At 36.3% G+C, this 23,469-nt stretch overlaps 1 protein-coding gene across 1 annotated transcript in view; it reads left to right on the top strand.

Annotated features, from left to right (window-relative positions):
• The window catches only part of DNAH12 (dynein axonemal heavy chain 12), a 4,520,724-nt gene that overhangs the window by 2,551,041 nt on the left and 1,946,214 nt on the right, over positions 1-23,469 (top strand). Inside the window, exon 33 of the mRNA XM_044078497.1 lies at positions 845-1,033. Coding sequence (XP_043934432.1) covers positions 845-1,033 — 189 coding nt within the window. The remainder of the gene's footprint in view (positions 1-844; positions 1,034-23,469) is intronic.

The following is a 23,469-nucleotide window of genomic DNA, read 5'->3' as shown; positions in this document are numbered from 1 at the left end:
CCTCCTTTTCTTGTTGACAGGAAAACTCTAAAGGGCACCCAAACTTGTCTTTATTCAGAAGCTCAAGCTGACAAACAGTTTGGTTGCCTGGAAGGTGCCATGAAGCTTTGTAAGCTGAGCAGTTGTTATATCCTTGGCAGGATATGACCATATAGCATAGGTTACTGCAGCAATAATCATTCAATCATCTACTGTTATAGTAAGCTTACTCTACTTATACAACTGTAGTTTGCACATATAATTTCTTTATCATTTAAAGTGTTAAGACCGATGATGCTGGTACTGTATTCCTTACTGTATTACAGTTCAATTGTCACTTAAACCTCGGTGTACATTTTGCTAATTCTAGCCTCTATGCCAAAACTGAAATGCATTTTTTAATCCTCTTTGTATCACTTATTATTGTACTTTGCATTTGGGTCATGGCTGAAAATGGTCCTTGGACCAGCCCATCTATCAGTTTAAGAAAGATAGAGATAGATAGATAGATAGATAGATAGATAGATAGATAGATAGATAGATAGATAGATAGATAACACTGTACTCCAGAAATAAGACTAAACAAAAACATTTTCAGAAATAACAATAAAGTTTATTATTTATCTAATGAATGTAGTTAGAACAGCATTACAACTATGAATGTTGATACTAGCTTGCTTTGGTAAACATATATGTTTTTATAATGCGTCAGTTCTTCATAATGTTCATTCCAAGCTGATTATGATTTTTAGCTCATTTAGTAATTTAGACCATATATCAGAGCTGTACCAATATAGTGTATGGTGACCAAAATTATGAGGCTTATGAACTAATGTGAGTTTCTCAACTTTTTTATTGTCTGCAGGCTGCCTTTGCATTCTCCTTGGTTTGGTCTGTCGGTGGGTGCTGTGATACTGATAGTCGTATAAAGTTTGATTTGTTTTTGAAGGAAATGGTAGCTGGAAAAACTGAAGATAGCCCCTTACCAACTGCTGTGAACAAATGGGAATGTCCCTTTGATGAGAAAGGCTTGGTCTATGACTACATGTATGAGGTATGTTGAGTAAAAAATATACTAGATGTTAAGCTAAATCTTAAAAACTTAGAACTATGAGAGGTAATAGTTATTTTTTTCCATCAATGCTTCATGCTGCCGAAGTATTTCTGTCCTATATTTGTTGGCCTTACTGTGGAGAGGACTTTTGTATCATGTAAATAATGGACTTTTGTTTAATTGCAGTCCATCATCTGGCAAGGGTTTTCTTGCAGATTAATATTTTCCTCATCTGTATTGCTATCTGTCTCATGCTGGCGTAGCAAAAATCTTGAATAATACTTAACCACCATGTAAAGGTATCTCATGCTGTCTTCATTTCTTCCTGCTTTCAAATCATTAGTCATTAGACTGCTTCTTCTATTTACAAGAAGTTTGCAGGCCACTTTCTACACCACTTTTCCAGTCACAAGGTATTGCATCTCTTACTGTTTTTGTTTTGTGTTTAAAGTAGTATTTTTTATTGTGTTGTGTTATTTTCTTGAATGTGTAATGATGCATATACACAAAGCTGATATATACATATGTGTGTGTGTGTGTGTGTGTGTGTGTGTGTGTGTGTGTGTGTGTGTGTGTGTGTGTGTGTGTGTGTGTATATATATTTATGAATGCCAAAGCCTCCACAACCTTTTTTTTTTTTTAATAAAAAAAAACTTCTTACAGGGGCTTTAACGTAATCAACTTCAAATCAATGCATTGTGGGGGAAAATTCCTACTCTGTGGCAAGTACACTTGTTAAAAAATGGTGACTTCACTCTGCTGCACATTGATATCTGTCTGACACAGTTATCCATAAAATCACTGCCATACCCATGTCTGATCAGTAACTATATGGGAGGTTGGCATAGTGGTTCAGATGTTTACCTTACAAACACAAGGTGAAGGGTTTGATTCTCACAGTCAGTAATTGGCTAGACTTAAAATGTTCCGCAATGGCAATTAGCCTTGTACTAACCTAAGAACTTTTATGCATGATAGCACACTCTTTCTAAGAAGTATCTTTTACAGTTTGATTTTGTTTCCAGAAGGCATACACTATACATAATTGTGAATACTTTGCTGGGTTTATAAGACAACTACCATTAAAATACATAGCTCTTTTTAAATAAACTTAATATCTGAAGAAAATGAAGGCTTAAAGATGGTTCCCATAAAGTAATTGAAGTAATTTGGTGACCAATACAAATAAATTAAATGAGAAATAATAATAAAAAATATGGTCTCTTAAACATGAATTTCTTAATGTTGATATAAATCAACTTATACAGGTTGAGGAAGGCTGAGGAAGTTTCACTTCTGCTGGTCACTGAGGCAAAACATTCTAAGTCACCTATGCTGGTAAAGGTGACAGAAAAGTTTGCAACAGTCCAGGGGACGAATATGTTTATAATATGTTCTGTTACTGAGGGAAAAGTCCATTCTAAGGCAAGGGGTCTGTATTAGTTCCGCGAAAAATGTATTCATCGACTACGTCTTCAGCAAACACCAGCCACCGAAATTCACTTCAGCGAACCACAGAATTTTTCCCATGGTTCGCAAACACTTGGCCATCACCTCAACTTTGCCCTTTGCCTCACTGTAGTGCAATCACAGACTTGGTGTATGTAGTTGGGGGGTGTGGGGGTCAAAGCCCCCAACTTGGGTGGATTTGATTTAGTCCATTGTCTGTTCTGGATGGCTGGTGAGTCAGTGTATGTGACCAGTGGGAAAAATTCAGCGGTTCGCTGAAGTAAATTTTGGTGGCTGGTGTTCGGTGAAAATATATTCGATGAATATGTCTTTCATGGAATTAATATAGGCCCAAGGCAAGAGGGGAGTCTTCATAAAGATGTATAATATTTTACAAAATAGAAGAAAGAAATAAAATGTATACATAGCAGTTCTTACCATTTCCAACCAGATTATCTCCATTCAGACCTGTTTTAATACAACAATATGTATCAGTTCAAGTACAGATAATAAAAACTATTATACGTTTGTTGCAGAAAATTTTGAAATAGTAATAGGATGAATTCAGCTTTGCCCTCAGAAATATTCCCATTGGTCCCATGAACACCAGATCACTGTAGACCATGTGCACCAGACCAGTGTAGATCATCATCTTAGAGAGGATGTTTGAATATCAGTGTCATTCTCTAACATTAGTTACAAAATCATTTGTTATTGTTTCCTTAAGAAAAAATGTCTTCTTCACCAAGACTACGGAGTAGGAGGAGAACACTGCAAAGTCCTTTTCCATCCAAATTCCTGCTAATTCTTTGTATTACAGTGGCATAATTGGCTTCCTAGGACCAGTTCTGCAATGTGTAGTATTCTAGCCATTGGCGAGAGCAGAGGCTTGCTTGTGACAGCTACTGGAGCTTTGGTTCTGGTGAAAGATTGGAGTACTTGATTTTGATTGGTGAATTCCTGCAGGGGCACTGGCTGCATTTTGATTGGCCAGCCTCTGCAAGGAGTCATACCTCTCAACCTGGAAACATCAAAAATCTGGACAAGGCCCATGAAAAATAGGTACAAATCTGTACTCTGATTAACATCAAATTTGCATATGTCATTGTGTAACCCCGCCCACTCCAGTGGAATTGTGGGATACCAACTTTCAAACGCAAACTGAAGAACAGACAACCAAAATATGGCACCAGAGTCTCCCTGCAGCCATTCCAATGCCCCGTTACCTGTCTATTTTGCCCCATTTACCATAAATACTAATGTGTGCATATACTGCTTTACTCTACAATGATTATTTGGATTTTATTTTTTTACATTTTATAGCACAAAGCACAAACACTAAGACATCTGCTAAACAAAGCTGCTAAAACAAAGCAATATTGTCTCACAATGTAAATAGAATTGGCATTAAAACTGCTCTGTCATTGAAACACATTCATTGAAACAGTATTGAAACCCACACACCACATCCAAAGAAAATGCATTTGACCAGTGATGGATAAAGATTACCTAGTTTACAAATCATTGGCCCCTTGCACACAAAACAAGAAACATACATATATGTTCTTTGATACACCTTCCTGACTTTAATTATATTCCTTGTATAATACAGCACACTTGTTAGAGAGCACATTTTAAACTTATTGTTTGAACATTTTTCCAGTAAGCAATGAAACAAAATGCATGAACCAGTAATGATAAAACTACCCAATTCAGAACATTTCCATCTAAAATGCTACTTACACACACACACACACAGGTTAAAACACAGCAGCAGGCAGGTAAAAAGAAAACCAGACTAAGCTTGCAGGTCTGATAAATTAATTGCACAGTACACAGCACACTGAAAGCTAAATTAACTGTGCAGTGCACACTGAAAGCTTAATTAATTGCACAGTGCACACTGAAAGCTAAATTAATTACACACACACACACCAAAGGTTAAAACACAGCAGCAGGAAAAAAGAAACAGACTAAGCTTGCAGCTTTGATTAATTGCACACTGAAAACTAAATTAAATGTACACTGCCAAGCTTGCCTAGTAGTTGCAGCAGATAAACTGAAACACCCGATAAACTGAAACGGCAAACGGGACTTACAAATGCAGCTTGCAGATAACCTAAAAAAATGAGATTTACAAATGCAGCTCAGCAAAAAAACAGAAACGCACAGACTTCTGATAAATTAAATGCACACTGAAAGCTTGCCCAGTAGTTAGGCAGGTCAACACATACACACACCCCTTGCCCAGTAGTTAAGGAGATCAGTGGTTGTAGTAGATAAACTGAAACGGCCCCAACAAAGGTTCATGCACTTATGAACAGCAAACACACCAACAGGTAAACTGAAATGGGACTTGCAAATAACATAAAACCTGAAATGCATGGACTTTGGATAAATTAACTGCACACTGAAAGCTGCTGAAATGAGCAGATAAACTGAAATGGCACAGATAAAACTTGCATGCATACTTGCAGTAGTTAAAAAATAAAGAGAGAGAGTCTTTCAAATCTCTGAAATTAATTTTGTTTTAGCACTGCTAGGACTTCTCAGTGAAGTCTTAATAGACCTACGGTGATATTTTGACTGAATCCTGCCACTCCTCTCCTCTAAAAATATCAAGACACAAACAATAGGAAGATAAAAGGTTTGTTTTCTGCCTGAATCTAACACTTCCAAAGGTTTAGGAAAACTGAGGGAAAGTCTGTTGCACAATCATAAATCAGCTTGTACTAACTAGTAGAATACCGGCTGTAATTTCTGAATAAACCATACAGCAAGACAGATAATTAGGTGCCTAAGCCCCTCCCAATTTTTATAACTAATTAACTTAGCAAGCCATTAGTCAGCATTGTACCCCATCCAACAAATTTCATGACACTAAAAACAAAAATATAATGCTTGTTTTGTGCCTCAATCTAGTATTTCAATAATTTAAAGAAGATGGAAAAGGTATGCATTTATCTGAATTTGTCAACCAGGGTTGAGCTCCTCTGATCTCTTTCTCGCTTAAAGCTTAGGGACCTGTTTCTTACCTGAAGGCTGAGACTTGATGTGGGCAGATACGGCTGCCATTAGTGTTGCTGCCTGGTTCTCGCTGCTATATTCCTGCTCGCAGCCAGCCAGAAATAATGACATGAGCTCCTTGAGCTTAATTCCGACTGGCTGGTAGCCCTGACGGCGCTGATGTCATCGCGCATGTGATGACGTCGGCTCCAACAGCGCGAATTTAAAAAAGAATAAATAAATTGAAGCAAAAAAATCGGAAATGAAGGGGTACCAATCGGGAATCGTGTCACCCCTTCATTTGGACCCCAAAACTTGGTAAATACCGAGTAATTCGGTATGGTTGGGAGGTATGGCAAGGACAGAGCCTTACAGTTGCTCAGTTTGGCCAGATTTTATTCTATCAAATATTCATCACAGAGACTAGTCTACTGGAGGTAAGGCAAACATCTTCATCTTTATTGATATAAATGTCATTGCCTTCTGTACTGTAACATAGTTGTAGTGCTGTGATTGATGTTTGCTACTTTCTTCTTTCTTGCAGCCAAACCATTGTCTCTATTTTTTAGCATTTTAACTTACTGACTGCACTTCTTGTGGATACATGCTGAAAGTTGCACTTTTGTCCTGCTGCCTGTTGTGTTATTGAGTTTAAATAGCAACATGTTTGTACATTGTTGGTATTGTTCTGTCATTCACTTTTGCCTTGTTTACTGTAGTGGCATTAAGTTTAAATAATAATGCAGTATTGCATCTTGTTACTTTGGTACTGTTGGTTACTACTGGCATTATCTAAGATAATACTTCAGTGTTGTCTGTTATTACATGAGGTATATAAACACAAATTAACTTGTCTTAGTTACTGATTGCATTTTTTTAGCACCTTTATTGATTTATCACTTAAGACATAAGCAAATATACATTTATATAAAAGAAAACAAACAGATTAAAATATTCAGAGTTACAGACTTTATACATCACATATATTCATTTGTACAATTATCATCAATCCAACATTACATAAATTGATCAGTTCCTACCCTCCCTTAAACCTCACTCCTCCTCCAAAACATTATTCTGTGTGTATTGTTTCCACAATTTCCACTTTTTTCTATGTAATTTGCTCCTGCCTTTTTCTAAAGATCCCACTTCCAGTTCTTTTATATGTGTTAGAATATTCACTACTTCAAATACAGTTGGTTTAGACTTTTATTTTCATTTTCCAATAATTGTTTTTGGCAGCCACTAGAATTAAATTTAACAAGACCTTACTGTGTCTAGAAAATTCAGATCCCAGCTCAAAAAATAATTTCATTTGCTCACCCAATATTTCTGACAGTGTACTCTGTAGGGAAATTTTTAAAGTCTGCCAACTCATTGCACTCCCAAAACATATGTTCCCAGTTACCTGTTTCTTCCCCATTGCACCTCGAACATTTGCCATCTACCTGAAGAAAAGTTATTTGGAGTGTGCTTGGGGTATAGACATACCTATGCAAACACTTCCAAGCAAAAATCCTAAATCTTCTAGACCTTGTTGCATATTTGTGAGCCTACGTATGTCCTCCCATTGTTTCTTTGTGAATTGCTTATCCAGTCTCTCTTTGCAAGCTTTTGTAACCTCTTTTGATTGATTCACATAGTTATCATGCAATATTTTATATGCTCTACCAATTAGCCTTTTCTTAACATCAGCTTTTGTTCAAGATTCAACTAAAAACTTGAACAGAGTAGGTCTTTCACTTAGGATTCCCCATCCTTTTGTCTGTACTCTATCAATCCAAATCTGTTCTTGGCCTCTTCCCATTCTATTGTCTTTCCTCTTTAGTTATTTGCTCATAATACCATGGTTCTTTTGCCAGTTTTCTCCAGTAAATTCCAGCCCTCCTCTTGCCTATTCTTTGTACCCCTAATTGAAGTTATCACTCTCGGCAGAATCTCATTTCTCCATTCTTGTGTTGACTTACTTCTTATAATACTTTCTGCTACTTTATGTATACAATATATATATATATTTTTTATTTCTCCAAATCTTTTGGGTTTCTAAAACCATGATGTGAATGGACCCCATTCTTAAGTCAAAGTATGATTAAAGTTCATGAAATGAGTATTGTTTCAATCTTTGATGTCAGGCAAAAGTGCTCTTCACAGCACCCGCAATATGCCCAGTAATGACTACTTATGCAATTCATACAGGTTTACATGGATTGGTAATATATCTAAATACAGTTGTAGATTCTTTTTTATAAGACCCGTTGCTCCTACTACTATTGGAACTGTCTGGGTATTTTTCTTCCACATTGATCTCATTTCTGCCTGCAGAGCCTGATGTTTTATGACTGTGTATCTCTGTATGCAAGACACTGTAGTCACTGGGTGTGGCGATTTCAATGATCGATGCTACTTTTGTCTTCTTTTCTTGGACAACTATATCCAGTTTTCCAGAATCTGTCTTTTGAACTGTTGGTAATGGGTGATCCCATGTGGTATAAAGGTCATCATTTTCTGTGATGCTTTGTGGCTCATGTTTCCAGTGTTTTTCAGCCACTTCAGTACCATAATGTTTGCACAATCCCCAGTGCAACACTCTTGCTACATTATTATGCCTTTTAGTATATGGTCCTTCTGTCATTAGTATGTCACAACCAGCAACAACTTGTGTACCTGTTTCCAATTTGGTATTACAAAACCTACATTTGTCTGTTTCTCCCACATGTACAATGGACTTTGTAAACCAGCATGTATATAGCCCACTATCTTGGGCTGCCAATATTAACCTTTCATCTGTTTGTTCGAATTAGCCTCTCCTTAACCAGTCCTGCGTTTGTTTCTGATCAGCGTGGGTTTTTTCCCGAAGTTTTCAATACTTGTAACTGTATTTATACTTTTTCCACATTTCTTGCCTTCTCATCTGGTCCTTCATCTTATATTCTTTCTTATGTTTTTTGGCACATTCAGTTGCTGTCTGATTTTTATCTATTTCTGGTTTGATTTCCATTCCTGCTTGACTAAATTAAGCAGAGAAGTCATCTTAGATTTATTCTCCTCATGTTTCAAAACTTTCACTACATTTGCATCTTGTGAAGTCATCAGATAAGTGTGGAGTCCCACAATTGCATAGCTATACATGTAATCAATTTCATGGAGGCCCATCCCTCCTGTAGAACAGGGAATATATAATCTTGCTATACACTTCTTCTTCTTTCGGCTTTCCCGGTTAGAGGTCACCACAGCAGATCACCTGTCCACTCATGATTGGCAATCATTTGGTGAGCATGAAACATCCTTCTTGTTTTCCTATCTAATCTATCCAACACATTTTGGGGCCAGTCAATCACTCCAAAACTGTAAGTTAGGACAGGAAAAGCAAATTGGTTTATAGCTTGGATTTTGTTCCTAGATGTCAACTCTGTTTTCAGAATTAATTGAAGTCTTCTAAAGTATTCCTTACTAAGTCGTGTTCACATTTGTTCATGTTTTATTGTTGATCCTTCATCAGTTCCCAAATATTTATACACTTCCTGTTGATCAAGTTCTTTTATATCAGATTCTTGTCCCAAACTGATGTTTTCTGTGCTGCAGTTTTCCTGCTTTAAAGGTTGCTTTTGCACACTTATCAAGACCAAATGGAATTCTTACATAATCTGAAAAAGTTTTGACAACCTGCAGCTGTGCTTTCAGTTCCTCTAATGAGCTGTACAGTTTTAAATCATAGACAAAGAAAAGATGAGAAGTCTTTACTCTTTGTTGTTTTCTAGGAGCTAAATTGTAGGGTCTATATTAGATCACCGAACCCTTAAAAAAGTGAACGGTGATTAATCAACCCCATGTAAGCGAAAGCTTACAATTTCAAACTGTCAGAACCAACAGTTGAAAAAATAAATAAATAAATAAAACACTTTAACCATTCCATTAAGTGGGGGGCTTCACCCCCCCCCCACACCCCCCTACTTAAATATACCAACTCTGAGACTGCACTACAGTGCCGAAAATGGCAAAATAAAGAAGAGGCCAAGGGAAAGAATTCGCTTAAAAGCCGCTTCAATATTTTGCCATTTCAGTCTTTTGAGTTCGACCAAGACGCATTCGAAAGAATGTGTCTTTTGTCTTGTAATAGCGAAGCAAAACATAGCCATGGCCTAAGCTGTTAAGTAAGCAGCTTAATGGGTTAACAGCAATGCAGAATAGCAACAGTAACAGAGAGTCACCCTGGAATATCCCCCTTTGAATTTTTATCCCGGGGATAATAATCTGTCCTTTATCATGGCTTAACTGCAAAGTGGTCTGCCACTATTTCATGGTCACTGTAATGTAGTCGATCAGTGTAGGGTGTATCTTATACATTTTTAAGCACTGTCTTATCCATGAATGTGGGATACTATCAAATGTTTTTTTTATAGTCAATCCATGCCATACTTAAATTCTTTCCCTTTTTACAGTTCTCCAGTATGACTTTATTTAACCACAAATGATTCTTTCTTCTGTTTGAACTTCCTTTTATTGCCCTTTTGTTCTACTGCCGTAATTGATTTTTTTCTAAATGACTATAAATGCTGTCAGCATCAATTCCTGTGTATCGCTCATAAGTCATCGGAAGGCAAGTTATTGGTCTATAATTTTTAGGGTAGCTTGCAGGTTCACTCTTAATACTGTTTTGCCTGTTGCTAGCCAGGGTGGTGTCTGTTCGGGGTGCACATATAAGTAGTTTTTACTCATCGCTAAATCTTCATGCAAAGATGTTAATACTTTTAACCAAAAGTTAGGTACTGCATCTGGGCTTGGGGTTTTCCAATTAGAGGCTTTTCTTAACTTTTTTCAATCACTCTGGCTGTTACTTCATCCCATTTCCTATCCTGCACCTTTAAACTTCTTATTCTTTCTTTTACTTCTTTTATCCATTTAGCATCTTTGTTATGTTCCACAGGATATTCATAGATACTTCTCCAAAATGTATCTGTTTCCTCTTTTTTTGGTGGTCTTTCAATTCTTTTTACCTTATTTCCCAATTATTTATATAACTTTTTTGGGTCATCAGTAAATTGCTTATTTTGTACCTTTCCTTTATATTTATCTGTGTATCTTCTAAGTTTTTCCACCTGTGCTGAAATTTTATTTTATTTGAGATAGTGCATTATAGATCCTGGACTGTTCTAATGCTGTGCATTGCTTTTATCACATCTATCTTTCTTAGTATTTTTGTTGAACTATTCCCTCTTCTATAGTCTTCTAACAGTGACACTTCTTGTCTAAATTGCTTTATAGTTTTTTCTATTCGATACTTCCATGATGGTATTCAATTTCTTCCCTTCTCTTGCTACCCTGTGTTCTTGTGGTAGAACTTTATCAGTTATTCATTTAGCAGCACATTAATATGTCCTGTTTACTTCTATTATATTGCATGGATCTCTATGGACAGCCCTAATTACTGCATTCATTTATTTTATCAGACTTCTGACTTTTTCGGTTTTATTGACCTTTTGCAGTCTATTTCTCTCATTGATCTTAATATATTTATTCATGTCTATTAAATCAAGCAACTCTTCTCTTAGCTCATTTTCTTCCAAACTGAGGGCACACTATAGAAAGTTCTACAGCATCTTCCTGTGGCACGTTTTCTTCAAATTCATCCTGTTCCATCCATTGCTCTGTCATATGGGAACTCACTGGCCTATCACTCCTCAACATTGACTGCATCAGAGTTTCCACAGTTTCCTGTTCCTTTCCTTGCTGTCTAGCTTCAAGTGAACGTTTATACCGGTTTCCTGTGGAAGGCACAAAATGGGTCTATATTAGAACATTGGAGTTTCAAAACTTTCGAACATACAGAACAGCGAATTTTTTCCTAGGGAAAAAATTTGCTGTTCCAAAACACATACACACAGCACAAGCACACCAAACAAACAGCAATCCACACACATACACCTAAAATCTTACACCTAACCCTGCACTAAACTATACACACACCACTAACTATCCACTTACCTTAACCCAAACCCTAACCCTAAGGTCCGTCACTATCGCACACTCACCTCACCTGCGCCCTAACCCTAACTCACCTACCCCGCCCTAACCCTCACGTCCACACAATCGCACACATACCTGACCCGCACCCTAACCCTAACTCACCTAACCCGTCCTAACCCTCACGTCCACACAGTCACACACATACCTAACCTGTGCCCTAACTCTAACTCACCTAACCCGCCCTAACCCTCACATCCACACAATCGCACACATACCTAACCCGCACCCTAACCCTAACTAACCTAACCTGCACTCAATCACACATTTACCTGAACCCGACCTGTATCTTTCCACCACAGTGCTGAAAATACTGAAGCAACAGAAACGGACAACCAAATTCTGTCCCTAGGAAAAAATTTGGTTTTCTGTTGCTTTGATATTTTCAGCTTTCGCTGAATAGGGGTCGATATTAGAACATTCGAAGTTTTGAAACTTTGATTTTCTAATATAGACTCTCCAAAATATCTTGATATGGCACCTGACCAATTGCTTCCTGTTCCCTGGTTTCCACTTAATTTGGATATCCATTGTTCTATCCCATTGTGGTACTTTCTGCATTCAATTTTCTACACTGAATCCTTCACTTTGCAGGTACTCCATAACTTCATCTTCTATATTTTAGCTTCTACTTTACTAATCTTCTTTTCTACATTCCATCTTTGTGATATATTTTTTTTTTATTCTGAAATTTTCCATATCCGGATGCCTTTGCCTGTATTTCTCTTCAAACATATTTGAGGCTGCCTTCTTTATATTGATTAATTTGGTTTTCTGCTTTGTATAAATATTGCACCATATCAAATCTCTCTTTCTTTCCCATGTCCATATTTCTTTTTTATACTTTTCAAATATCTCTAGGTTTTGTTGTTTATATTTTCACACTTCCTCAGATGCTTCTTTTTCTAAGCAGATCAAAGTTGCTTTATCTATATACTGCTTCTTACAAATCTGTTGTATTAATGAACGCAAATTTTCATTTGAAGCTTCTGACAGTTTTTCTTGTTGAAGTAATTTTCTTTCCTCTAGTTTCTGTTTAATTGTTTTGTATACCTTGTGTCTGGAAATTCTGGGCTTTTTGCATAATAGTAACAATACAATACAATATAATACAATATTCTGTATGGGTGTTGTTATTCTCCTTAGGGATCTGCATCCAAATTCCCAGTCTCTTGTTATTTCTTGAATTTCTCCCAATTCATCATTATCCCTTTCCACGTAGAATTATAGCTTTTTGCTTATGTTATGTATATGAGCCTTAACTGCATAGCTCTAAAATATCCCTTCATATCAGGTAATCTTAAACCACCTTTTACTATTAGAAATTTTAACTTATCCCACTTGACCCTTGCCCTCTTCCCCTCCCAGATAAAATCCTTCAATTCTTTATTAATTACTGACCACAACTTCTCCTCTGGTTGATAAAAATATGACTGACCTGTATATAAAACTAAGGGGACTAAAAACATTTTCACTGCTTGTATCTTACTATCCATACCCATAAAAAAGAGCTTCCAGTTTCTGTTTTTGTATTATCTTGTGTTTAGTCAATTCACACATATCCTTAGCTCCCATAACATAACTCATACATTCTTAATTTTATCATTTACCCATAAATGTGTATATTGCTGAACCAATTCATGTGTGGGTACATAGTTTACTATTTTTGTCTTCATTAATTTTGTATCCTGAAAACATATGAAACTGTCGCAGACTGTTCCACAGCACTGAGCTGTCCTTTTCTGATTTCATCTAGTACAAATAGTATCATCTGCAAATATAGCCAACTTTTCTTGTTACCATACCTATTATATCCTTGAATTTCTGAGTCCCTTATTTTCTTTGCCAGTGGCTCTAAATGTACCACAAATAATGAAGGGGAAAGAGGACACCCCTGCCTGGTTCCTCTGTCCAGCCACAACTTATTAGAGAGGAACCCTCCCATTTATTTTTTGCCTCCAATCCCTCATATATCCTCCTAATTAACCTTATTATTGTATCAAGGAATGTAAATGCTTCCATTGCTGTACTCATAAAATCCCAGCTTACTGTGCTGAATGCATTCTGTGCATCAAAGAACCACCAACAACAGCAGTATTGTCTTACATTGGCTTCCCTGTTTATCATGATTTATCTGTTAATGTTGTCAAATGTTTGCCTGACCCTGCAAAAAACCACACTGATCCATCTTTGTAAATTTTGGCATCAACTTTGCCATTCTTTTAGCCAGTGTAGCCATAAATACTTTATAATCACAGTTTAGAATCAAAATGGGCCTAAATAAAGCTTGGTCTGAAGGCTTTTTGTCATCAAAGCTTTCTTCCAAGTGTTGGTATTTAAAATCCTGTTAAACAAAATCTGCAAGATCATTATCAGTTTCTTCCCTCCTAGTTTCCATATCTCCATAGGAATACCATCTGTTCCTGGAGACTTTCCTGAAGACTGATTATACATCACTGTTTTTATCTCATCACCTCCAATCTTAACTGTTAATTGTTGAGCCTTATCTACCTGTAACCTTGTCATAATTAAGTCTTCCATAAATATATCCATTTGTACTCTATCTTGATTTCCACATTTCTCTGCTTTATACATTTTTTTAAATGTCCGGAATATCTCTAACACTTCTATTTTTCTTGTTATAGGTTCCTTATGTTTAGCGACAGTCTTTTCAGTGTTCTGTTGCCTAAGTCATGCTAAAAGGTTTTAGGCTGTGGAGTTGTTATGAAAAATAGTTGCTTAACTCCAATCTTTCAAAACTTGTGCATATTATCCAGATGCTCCCTTATTTTTTCTTTAGCACTCTGCAATTGCTCCTCCTCTTGTTCTGTCAGATTTCCCTTATTCTGCAATACTTTAACCTTTGTCAACACCTCTGAGTAAGTTCTATTACTTCTTAACCTTATCTCTTTCTCGTTTATTTTGTCACTGTTTTTAAACTCCATTTTCATTTTATCCCAGTCACTAGCTATAAATTCTGAAGATACTTCTGTCTCTCCTAATAACTCTCAAATAATTTCCACCATGCAATTCTTTAAATTCCTCTGTTTTAACAAATAGGTGGGAAAGCACCAAAGTCTTATTTTACTTTATTACCCGCATTGTTATCTTACTTTTTATTGGTGCATGATCAGAAATAGTTATTGGATGTGTGTTGAAGCTTTTGATTAAATGCAAACGTTCCTGTGAAATGTAATTTCTATCTAGTCTAGTCCAGTTATTGGAGTTATAGTAGAATAATATGTAAATTCTGTCGGAGTTCCTATTAATTAATTCACATTTTCCATACCAAATATTTTCATAAATTTCTTCAGAAATGTACCCTCTTTTTCCTATATTGTCCCCCCCAGGTCCCCTGATACATTCTCAGTATTACAAGTTCAATTCTAGTCCCCACCTATAAATAATATCCATGCTGAAAGCTGATTATTTCTCCCAAAATCTCGTTAAGCCCAATAATAGCAGTTTTTGGCAGAATATAAATACATGTCATTGTAATCCTCTTCCTTGACAAAAGCAACTTACTACTACAAATCTACATTTTTTGATGTCTTTCTTTATCTATCACTATTGGAGCCCCTCTGGCAATTACTGTAATTACTGTCCTTTTGCTATGCCCCCGATATTCTGCTGAATATCCATTCTGAAATGCTGTCTTTGTCAAATTCATATACTCATTTCTTTCCAAGTGTGTCTCCTGCAGCATTGCTATTTGCACTCTGCATTTCTTAATATAATTCAATACTCTTTCCTTTTTATCTATAATTTGTAAGGCCATTCGTGTTCTAGGATTATATGGACAGCATAGCTATCATGATGAAAAGTTATTGTTCCCATCAATTATACATGACAGTTTTTAATGTGCATTTCCAGCTTTTGTGTTATATACATATATTAATATTTGGCAGGCTGATCTTTTGTACAGTTGTTTCTTCTCGTCTCCATTTGAACCTATGTTGCATTTTCAAGACTTTTTGTTTTAATGAAAACCCTCAAACAAACAAACAAAAAATGCAAAATACAGCATCCCCTATTATCTTGGAGCAAACACACAAAACTAGGTACATCTACAAAACATGAAGTATAACCCTCCAGAAGGTAAACACTGCCCCAAATTAATGACCACACCTACATTCACTATCTAACCTAAAATTAAGGTTACCCATGCTAAAGTGCATGCTACAGCCTATGCTCCCACTTACACTGATTGTTGTCTGCGTTTTTCTTATCTCTCTTCTCCTCCCACATATGAAGAACAGTGTGTATGCTTTGAGAAAACATTAACATTTTAACTTTTAGCAGTAAGAAAAAGTGTACTGGCAATATTTAAATAAAACTAGATTGTATACTGTTCTATAAACTGCATTAAAGTATTAAGGCTGCTAGGGAGGTTGTTACCTTTTATTCGCTTCCCATAATTTCAAACTTGTTTTTTTCACTGAACTGCTTGCCATTGTACCTTTAAATTTTGCATTTCCTCAGTAAAGAATACTCAGAATTTTCAAGATTACCTGCTTGCACCTGCATATAGTTGTCTCCTTGGAAATGTATTCAGCAGTGAATCTTTTTAAATTTCACTTAGAAAATGCACAGCTGCAGACATCTCCACTCAACTGAATATCTACCACTAGAAAATTAATATAGTTGCAGTTGTAAGAAACTTAACATTTTCAAGGCTTTCATCATTCTGTCTTATTTTTAAATCTTACATGCTTACAAAAATGCCTGTTTACAGGTTAAGCCAAAGGTAGTAATATAGACATCCACCCTGGTAAATAAAAAGAGAAAATATCCTAATTCTGCATATAATATAATCAGTGCTCTTTTACACCCGAGTCCTACCTCAGCAGCCTAAGATCACAACATATGAACATTAAACATACATTTTTTCAGTTTTTTTTCTCTTGTTATATGGTAACACTGATATTTCTTACAACTAAAAAGTACTTCTGTACTTTAATATCCTTAACACATACAACAGTCACTAAAAATACACCCCTGATTTAATATACCCTTGACTACACACTGCACAAAACTGTTTTACTGTGTATAGCATGTAGTTTTTATCATGAAATGTTTTATACAAATAGTAAAAATAACACAAAGTGTTTTACTTACTGTTAGTTTCCCCCTTTTAGTGGCCTTCTAAACATTAATAATATAAAGTGGAGTATGTACTTTATAGTTCACCCACAAGTTTAACAAAGTCAACAAAAGTCCAGTGTTTTTCAGCCACTTTTTTTTTGCAAAGCCATATTTCACAAATGTGATAAGGCATTTTATAGTCTTCCATTTATTCACTAATTTCATAGTTGCTGGTCTTCTTCCTGTTCATCTCCATCTCTCACCGCCAGACTCTGGTTCAAGTCTAAGGTTGATTCTTCTAGTTAATTCCTGTGCTTTTTTCTGTCTCCCATTAATTTCCTTTGAAATGTTGGAAGAGGTTTCACTGGTAGTCTTTCTATGAATTTTACCACCAGAAAAATGAGAAGCAGAGTCCTCTTCTGCTTGCTGACTCAGTTTTTGTTAGATAAACTCTTTTATCTCTTGCTAAGTCTGTTCTGTGTCAAAAATTACTTTGACCCTCCAGGAAGAACACTTTAAAGCAACTGCCTCTTGACATTCCCTGAATGCTTGGATAAATTTGCTTCTCCTCTGTCTGGTGTACAGTGAATACAGCAGAAAACCTCTCCACTTTATTTTCTAATTTTGCTATTTTTTAAACAGTTCTTCTTGAGGAACCTGATTTGAAAATAGTGCAGGATGGTAAGCAGTCTTTATGATGGTAAAGATAAATGGAACATATACCACAAGTGGATAAAAAAAATGTTATGCCAAGGTGGGAAAAAAAGAGCACAGATATTAACAGAGAGTGGTAAGAAGGGAAAAGTTTAGGTTAGTAAGTACTAAAGATAGTGGGATAGGAAGTCATTGTATTGATCACAAGGTTGGAGTATGGAGTTGGTGTACAAAGAAAAGTAAGTAAGAAATATAGGTAGTCTCATAGTTCCCAGAAAAGATGGTAGATGACGGGCAGAGATATAATGTCTGCTGTGATCAAAAGTGTGAATTTATGTTTTAGAGGAAAGTCTGAGAGTTACAATGATTGATCTGTTGTCCACAAAAGTAAAGAGGAAAAGAAATTAATTTTGCTTTCAAGAAAAGGTTTAACTTTAAAGTTAGGATGGAAACAGGACAGGATATTAATAAATTCATTTTACTCTCACCATACAGGAGCAGTTTCAAATAGGACAGAAGGAGAAGGATGTATGGAGACATGTGAGGAAATAATAAATTCTTGTTACTTTGACCAAAAGGCAAGCATGCATTGTCTACAAAGGAAAGAGAAAATGAAGACATTTATTTTGCTGTCAACAGAAGGCTAAAGGATGAAGTTAGAAGGGAAGGAAAGAAGGAGGTCATGAGATGAATAAATTCATTTCTGTCTCACTGAGAAACAGGTGTATCAAATTAGGAAGTAAGATGAGTGAAGTTTCTCCTCAGGATAGGAAGGAAGATGATGAGTAAGGTCTTTACTTTCACTAAAAGCTTTTACTTGGGAGTACTAAAGCTAGGAAGAGAGGAACAGTGGAAGGAGTTTCTCTCACTTTAGCCTTATAGGAAAAGCTGTCATGTGAAGTGATGAAGAGGAATGGAGAGCAAGTGAGGAGACTCCTTTTATTTTCACTGGAATTCAAAGATAGAAGTTTAGTTAGAAAGGGAGATATAGAGAAAGTGATAGGGCATACATTGATTCCTTTTGTGTCAACAACAGAAGAAGTTTGAAGGAATAGCTATGCATAGATAACGTGGGCTTTTGCTTTTAAATGTTTTAGCTCATTCTGTTGTATAAAATGTGGATAATAACATGCGAAGAAGGGAATAAATTCCTTTTGCTCTTGCCAATAGGTACTTGAGTAAAATTAATACAGAACAAAGACATTGAGGTCTTTTTTCAAATCAGAGGTTCAGATGAGGGTGAAGCTAAAAAACTGGAAAAGAAAGGTAGGGTTGTAAAGTATGAAGGAAGGAAGAGCTCATGAGTAAAAAGACTTTAAAGATGATGGGGGTATGAGATGGGAAGAGAAAGGAGAAATTATAAAAATGTGTTTACTTTCACCAAACAGAAGTTAATGTCTAAAAGAAGAAAATTGGTGTTCTTTTTTTTTTCAAGCAGGGATTAGAGGAAATATATGGAAATGTGGGGAAAATAAATAAGGTAGTGTTTTACTCCACTAAAAAATCTGAAGTGAATGTTATTTGGGAACTTTAACAGGAGAGATTTTGGGAAAATTATGAAATAAGCTGTTGTTTACAATGTACTAGGATGAACTGTATGAAATATGGATTAAATAATAAGAAGAACAGGGATAGAGAAGTGTAAGCGAAAAAAGAGAGAGCATTATTAATAATGGATGCTGAATTCTGTGTGAGAAGACAGAAGTATTAATAATAATAGAAGTGACTCGCAGATCTTTAGTAACTACTCAGATATTAAAATCTGAGAAGTGCATAGAAAGTAACATATAAAATGAATAATTAGAATAAATTAATTGTGTAGAAGTGAAGCTGAGTAAATTGGCGATAGAACAGGGGGAGTGCTGCCTTTGTTAGGTAAAGTATGTGGGAAAGAAAGTGTTGCCAGGAGTGGTTAGAGGGTTTAGACATTTGAAGATTGTAATTGATATATTTTCGGAAAGACTGGTCTGTGATTCAATAAAAGCCAAACTGTGGTAAACCTGGCTGTGATGACCTGTGCCCAGACTTTATTAGGGCACATAACATTTTCATTGCCATTGTCTTACTGCATATCATGAATCATTCCTTTCTACCCTGGTGTGATTGTAGACCGTTGCAAAAATTATTTTAACCGTGGCTCAAATTTGAGCCCTTACTCATTTTTCCTGTTGGCCTAATCCCTCTTTTAGCCAAAATCTTGAGGAAGGTAGGAACTTTACAGTGGGAGGCTTACACTGATGCCTACTGACTAATCTCTCTCCCTCAGCATGCCTTTAGAAAGGGCTACTGATACAGCTCTTCCAAATGGATGTTATAAGTATTTATGGGGCTATCTTCATTGACCTTTTTAACAAACTTTGTATCTCGAGTCTGTGAGGTAAACTACCACCAACCCCAGCCACAATCCAGTGTTTCAGGGCACATTCAATGCACCCTAATCACTGAAGGACTCTAGTAGAGCCATATAAAGCCAGCAGTTAGGGAGCAAACCTTCAGTACTTTCTTTTCATTGAAGCTCACTGTCCCTATGGGCATCAAAGGCCCAGTGGTCAGCTTCCACTTCTCCAAGGCTGAGCCAGATAAGTACCCTTCTGAGGAAAACCTTGCTCTTTAACATCTTCTGAGGAAGAGTTTATTTTTTTTGCTAGGAAATTTGTTTCAAGAGGATGTAACTAAAAAAAAATCACTTAAAAAGTTAATTGTTAGCTAACTTTGCTTGATAGGAGAAAACTGTTTTAAAATCTTTAAAATAATTTTTTGAGCAAAATGTAAGTAAGTATGTTTTGTATGGAAAAGGATAGATTGAAGTTTGGAGTAGTGGTTTTGGAAGTTGTCACTAAATGTTTTACCTTACAATTGCAAAATTCCTGTCAGGAGGTTCACCAACTCTTCGAGGTTCTGTTACCTGCTTATCCTTTCTGGATAAACCATGGAGTATGGTTCAAGATCTTTAGTTCTTCCATCCCCATCTGCAAGAAGAAGAAGGAGGAAGTTTCATGGGAGTCTTCAGTAGTCAGGCCAGCTTCCTCCTTATATCAGCCACCAGTAAATGACTCTACTATGGCCAAATCAGGCACGTCAGACCACTCATTGTCTTCTCTCAATCCAGCTGGCATTGCTCCTTGAGGAATTTTCTTTTTTTGAAACTATAGCAAGGCTGAAATATTTGTTTCAGTGGAACAGAATGAAATTCTAGTTTTGCGGCAAAAATATGGTTTATTGCAGATTGATTTTCCTCAACCTATAGCTTTTCCTCTTGCACTATCATCTTTAGAGGCTGTTTTCTTGACAGTCTGCAGCATGCCTGACAGTCATTCCTTTGCCCCTAAAGAATGTGATAAATTGTTTAACGTCCCTCAGACTCTCAAATATCTGTATTCTAACAAATGCCAAATAAATAAATAAATAATCCCAAATCAGACACTGCAATTATTTCTTAGACAAAACTGTCTGTTGCCAGACACTTAGTAAATGCTAGCCCTCTTCCTTCTGACAAAGATGGGAAAGCATTTGATTGATTTAGGAAGAAAATATATTCTTTTTTTCCATTATTCTTCAGAATTTTGAAATGTCAGGCTCATATGTCAAAGTACCTACTTGCTTACTTTGAAAATCTGAGAAATTTAGCTACTAACGTAGATTTTTCTGAGATTTAAATATCTTTGATGTCTTTAATATAGTCTTTTTTTCCTAGGTAATTAAACACTCTCCGAAATATTCTTATGACTCAGCTGATGCTGTATCTAGGGCAGCTGCTACTGGATCATTAACAAGAAAGTTCGCTTGGTTGCATTCACAAAATCTACCTGAATATGTTAAAGCTGATATTTTGAATTCTTACTTAGACAAAGAGGTACTGCCCTTCTTCAGCTGAGGTCTTTAAAAGGGTTGATGAAAGAACAAAGTTAATTCAGTGGTTCACACACATTTTTCAGCCCTCATTTCCAAAGTTTAATAGGTCTTTTCTTTACAATTTAGGATCCTTTTTAGGAAGCATTCTAAGGTCTCAGCAATGTACAGGCAAACACTATTTCAAAAAACAATATCAAAGAGGCTCAGAAAAGAAAGGAAGAGATTCACAAAGCCAAGAACAGTCTAAAAAGACAGATTGACTGTAAGCCCCCCTTAGGTAAGTCACCACCTTCCCATCCTGGCAGTCCATTAAATCTTTCACAAAGACTAGGTCATCATTTTCCACAGTGACATCAGATAATCTCAGACAAGCAGGTCTTAAAAATATAAATAAAAGAAAGTTTTTTTTAAATAAAGAATGCATTTTATTCGATCACTCTAAAAAGTAAAAAATTAAGAAAAAAAGTGAAAAAATTGTAAAAGAAATACAGAGAACCTGATTTCAGAAAAGCATTCAAGGTTGATTTTCCTGGTAATGAGGTACCAGAAGAAGTAGAAGGAATCAGAAAATTTTCTTACTTGGTTTCCCGAAATTTAAGGTTAGCACCACTTTGCTTGGATATTTTTACCAGCACAACATTTAGCACTCAAGCACACCACATTGTCTGGAAAGCTTCACATTTAATATAGAAGTGAAGCAGTGTTGTGCTGCTGTGCATCAGACTGTAGTTGTTCTACTTTCCATTCTCTGATTGGCTCCCTAATCACAATTCTAACCAATTGACACAGGTTGAAAGGCGAGTAGTCACAGAGCGACTTCAGGATGAGAAGTAATCAATCTGAATGCAGATACAAGTCCATGACTTCAGGGAAGCCTATTGAACAACCCTGAAGCATGGATGGGAAACTAAAATAATTTGCTTTCATCTTTCTTTTCCCTCACTAAACACAGTTGCTTCGAATTGCATTTAACGAGGGGAAGAAAACAAAAAGGTTAAACCAAACTAAAGCAAATAACTACAGTACCTGGCAGTTACAAGGACATGAGTGTGTGTGTGTGTGTGTGTGTGTGTGTGTGTGTGTGTGTGTGTGTGTGTGCGTGCGTGCGTGCGTGTGTGTGTGTGTGTGTGTGTGTGTGTGTGTGTGCGTGTGTGTGTGTGGATGAGTGTGAATGTGAGAGACACAGAGGGGTGTGGCTGTCAGCCTTTTAGATCAAGAATCAGGGACAACGACAGAACATACCTAGGAACAAAGTTGTCAAAACAGAGACAGATTTTAAATATTAATCTTATTTACTTAGAAATTTGCATGCATTTTCTATGGGCTATGAGGTCTGAAACTCAACATTTCTGTCATTATTTAGTGTCAGCAGTCCTGCCATTGGCCTAGTAGGGTGTAACCTGGTCAATAAAGTATAGATAAGTAAAAAGTTTACATAATGTATATTTTAGTTGAAAAAGCATGGTAATGGCCATAGTACTTATTTTGGATTTTTTTATGTTTGTGACACATTGCTATGGTCTGTGTTCTACACTGGCCTCTTTGCAGGTTGGGACCTATGGCATAACGCAACTTGCTCTTTCAACAAGAAGTATTTGTCCATGCCATCCACACAGAATAACCACACCAGTATGCTATATGACCAAGTTTATTACTAGAACCAAGTTTATTACTAGAACCAACATAGTCAAGCATGCAAAAACATATAACAAGAGATTAAAGAATATACTAATACAACATTTTTAATCATGTCAACAATGTAAATGCCATAATTTCCTCTTGCCATTATTTGTCCCAAATCATCTTCTCCAGATTGTCTTCTGCTTTATTGCATGTACCCAAACCACCATAATCTGTTCTCTTTGACTTTCTCTATAATTGGACTTACTTTTGCTTCTCCTCTGATGTCCACAGTTCTTCCACTGTCCCACTGTGTGTATCCTATCACCCATCCTAGGCACTTCATAGGCTGGTACTAGGCTATCAGCCCTAGGGCCTATACAAGCCTAGCCATAACAATTCCCTGGCTATTTCTTCCCACATTATTTACTTTCCTCATCTCCATCACCTCTAGCTGTCTCAGTTACTCTGCCTTCACTGCCCAGGTATGTGTACCATACAATAGTACTTAGTTGCACTACTGTTTTGTACACCTTTCCTTTCAGCTTCTTTCATAGCTCTAAACCACTCAGGGACAAATCCCAACAGAATCAGGGACAAATCCAGAAACAGTCAGGGACACTTTTCATATATTAGTATTACTAACTTGAGACATTGACAAAATAACAGAACATGAGTGAATATGCATTTTTCTAAAGTAAAAGAAGTCTGTAACTCTAATTATTGTCATTATTGATTAAGTGTAATTT

The sequence above is a fragment of the Protopterus annectens genome, chromosome 7.part1, assembly GCF_019279795.1.
Source record: "Protopterus annectens isolate FY-2018-M chromosome 7.part1, PAN1.0, whole genome shotgun sequence".
NCBI lineage: Eukaryota > Metazoa > Chordata > Ceratodontiformes > Protopteridae > Protopterus > Protopterus annectens.
This window is presented reverse-complemented; position numbering and strand designations above follow the sequence as displayed.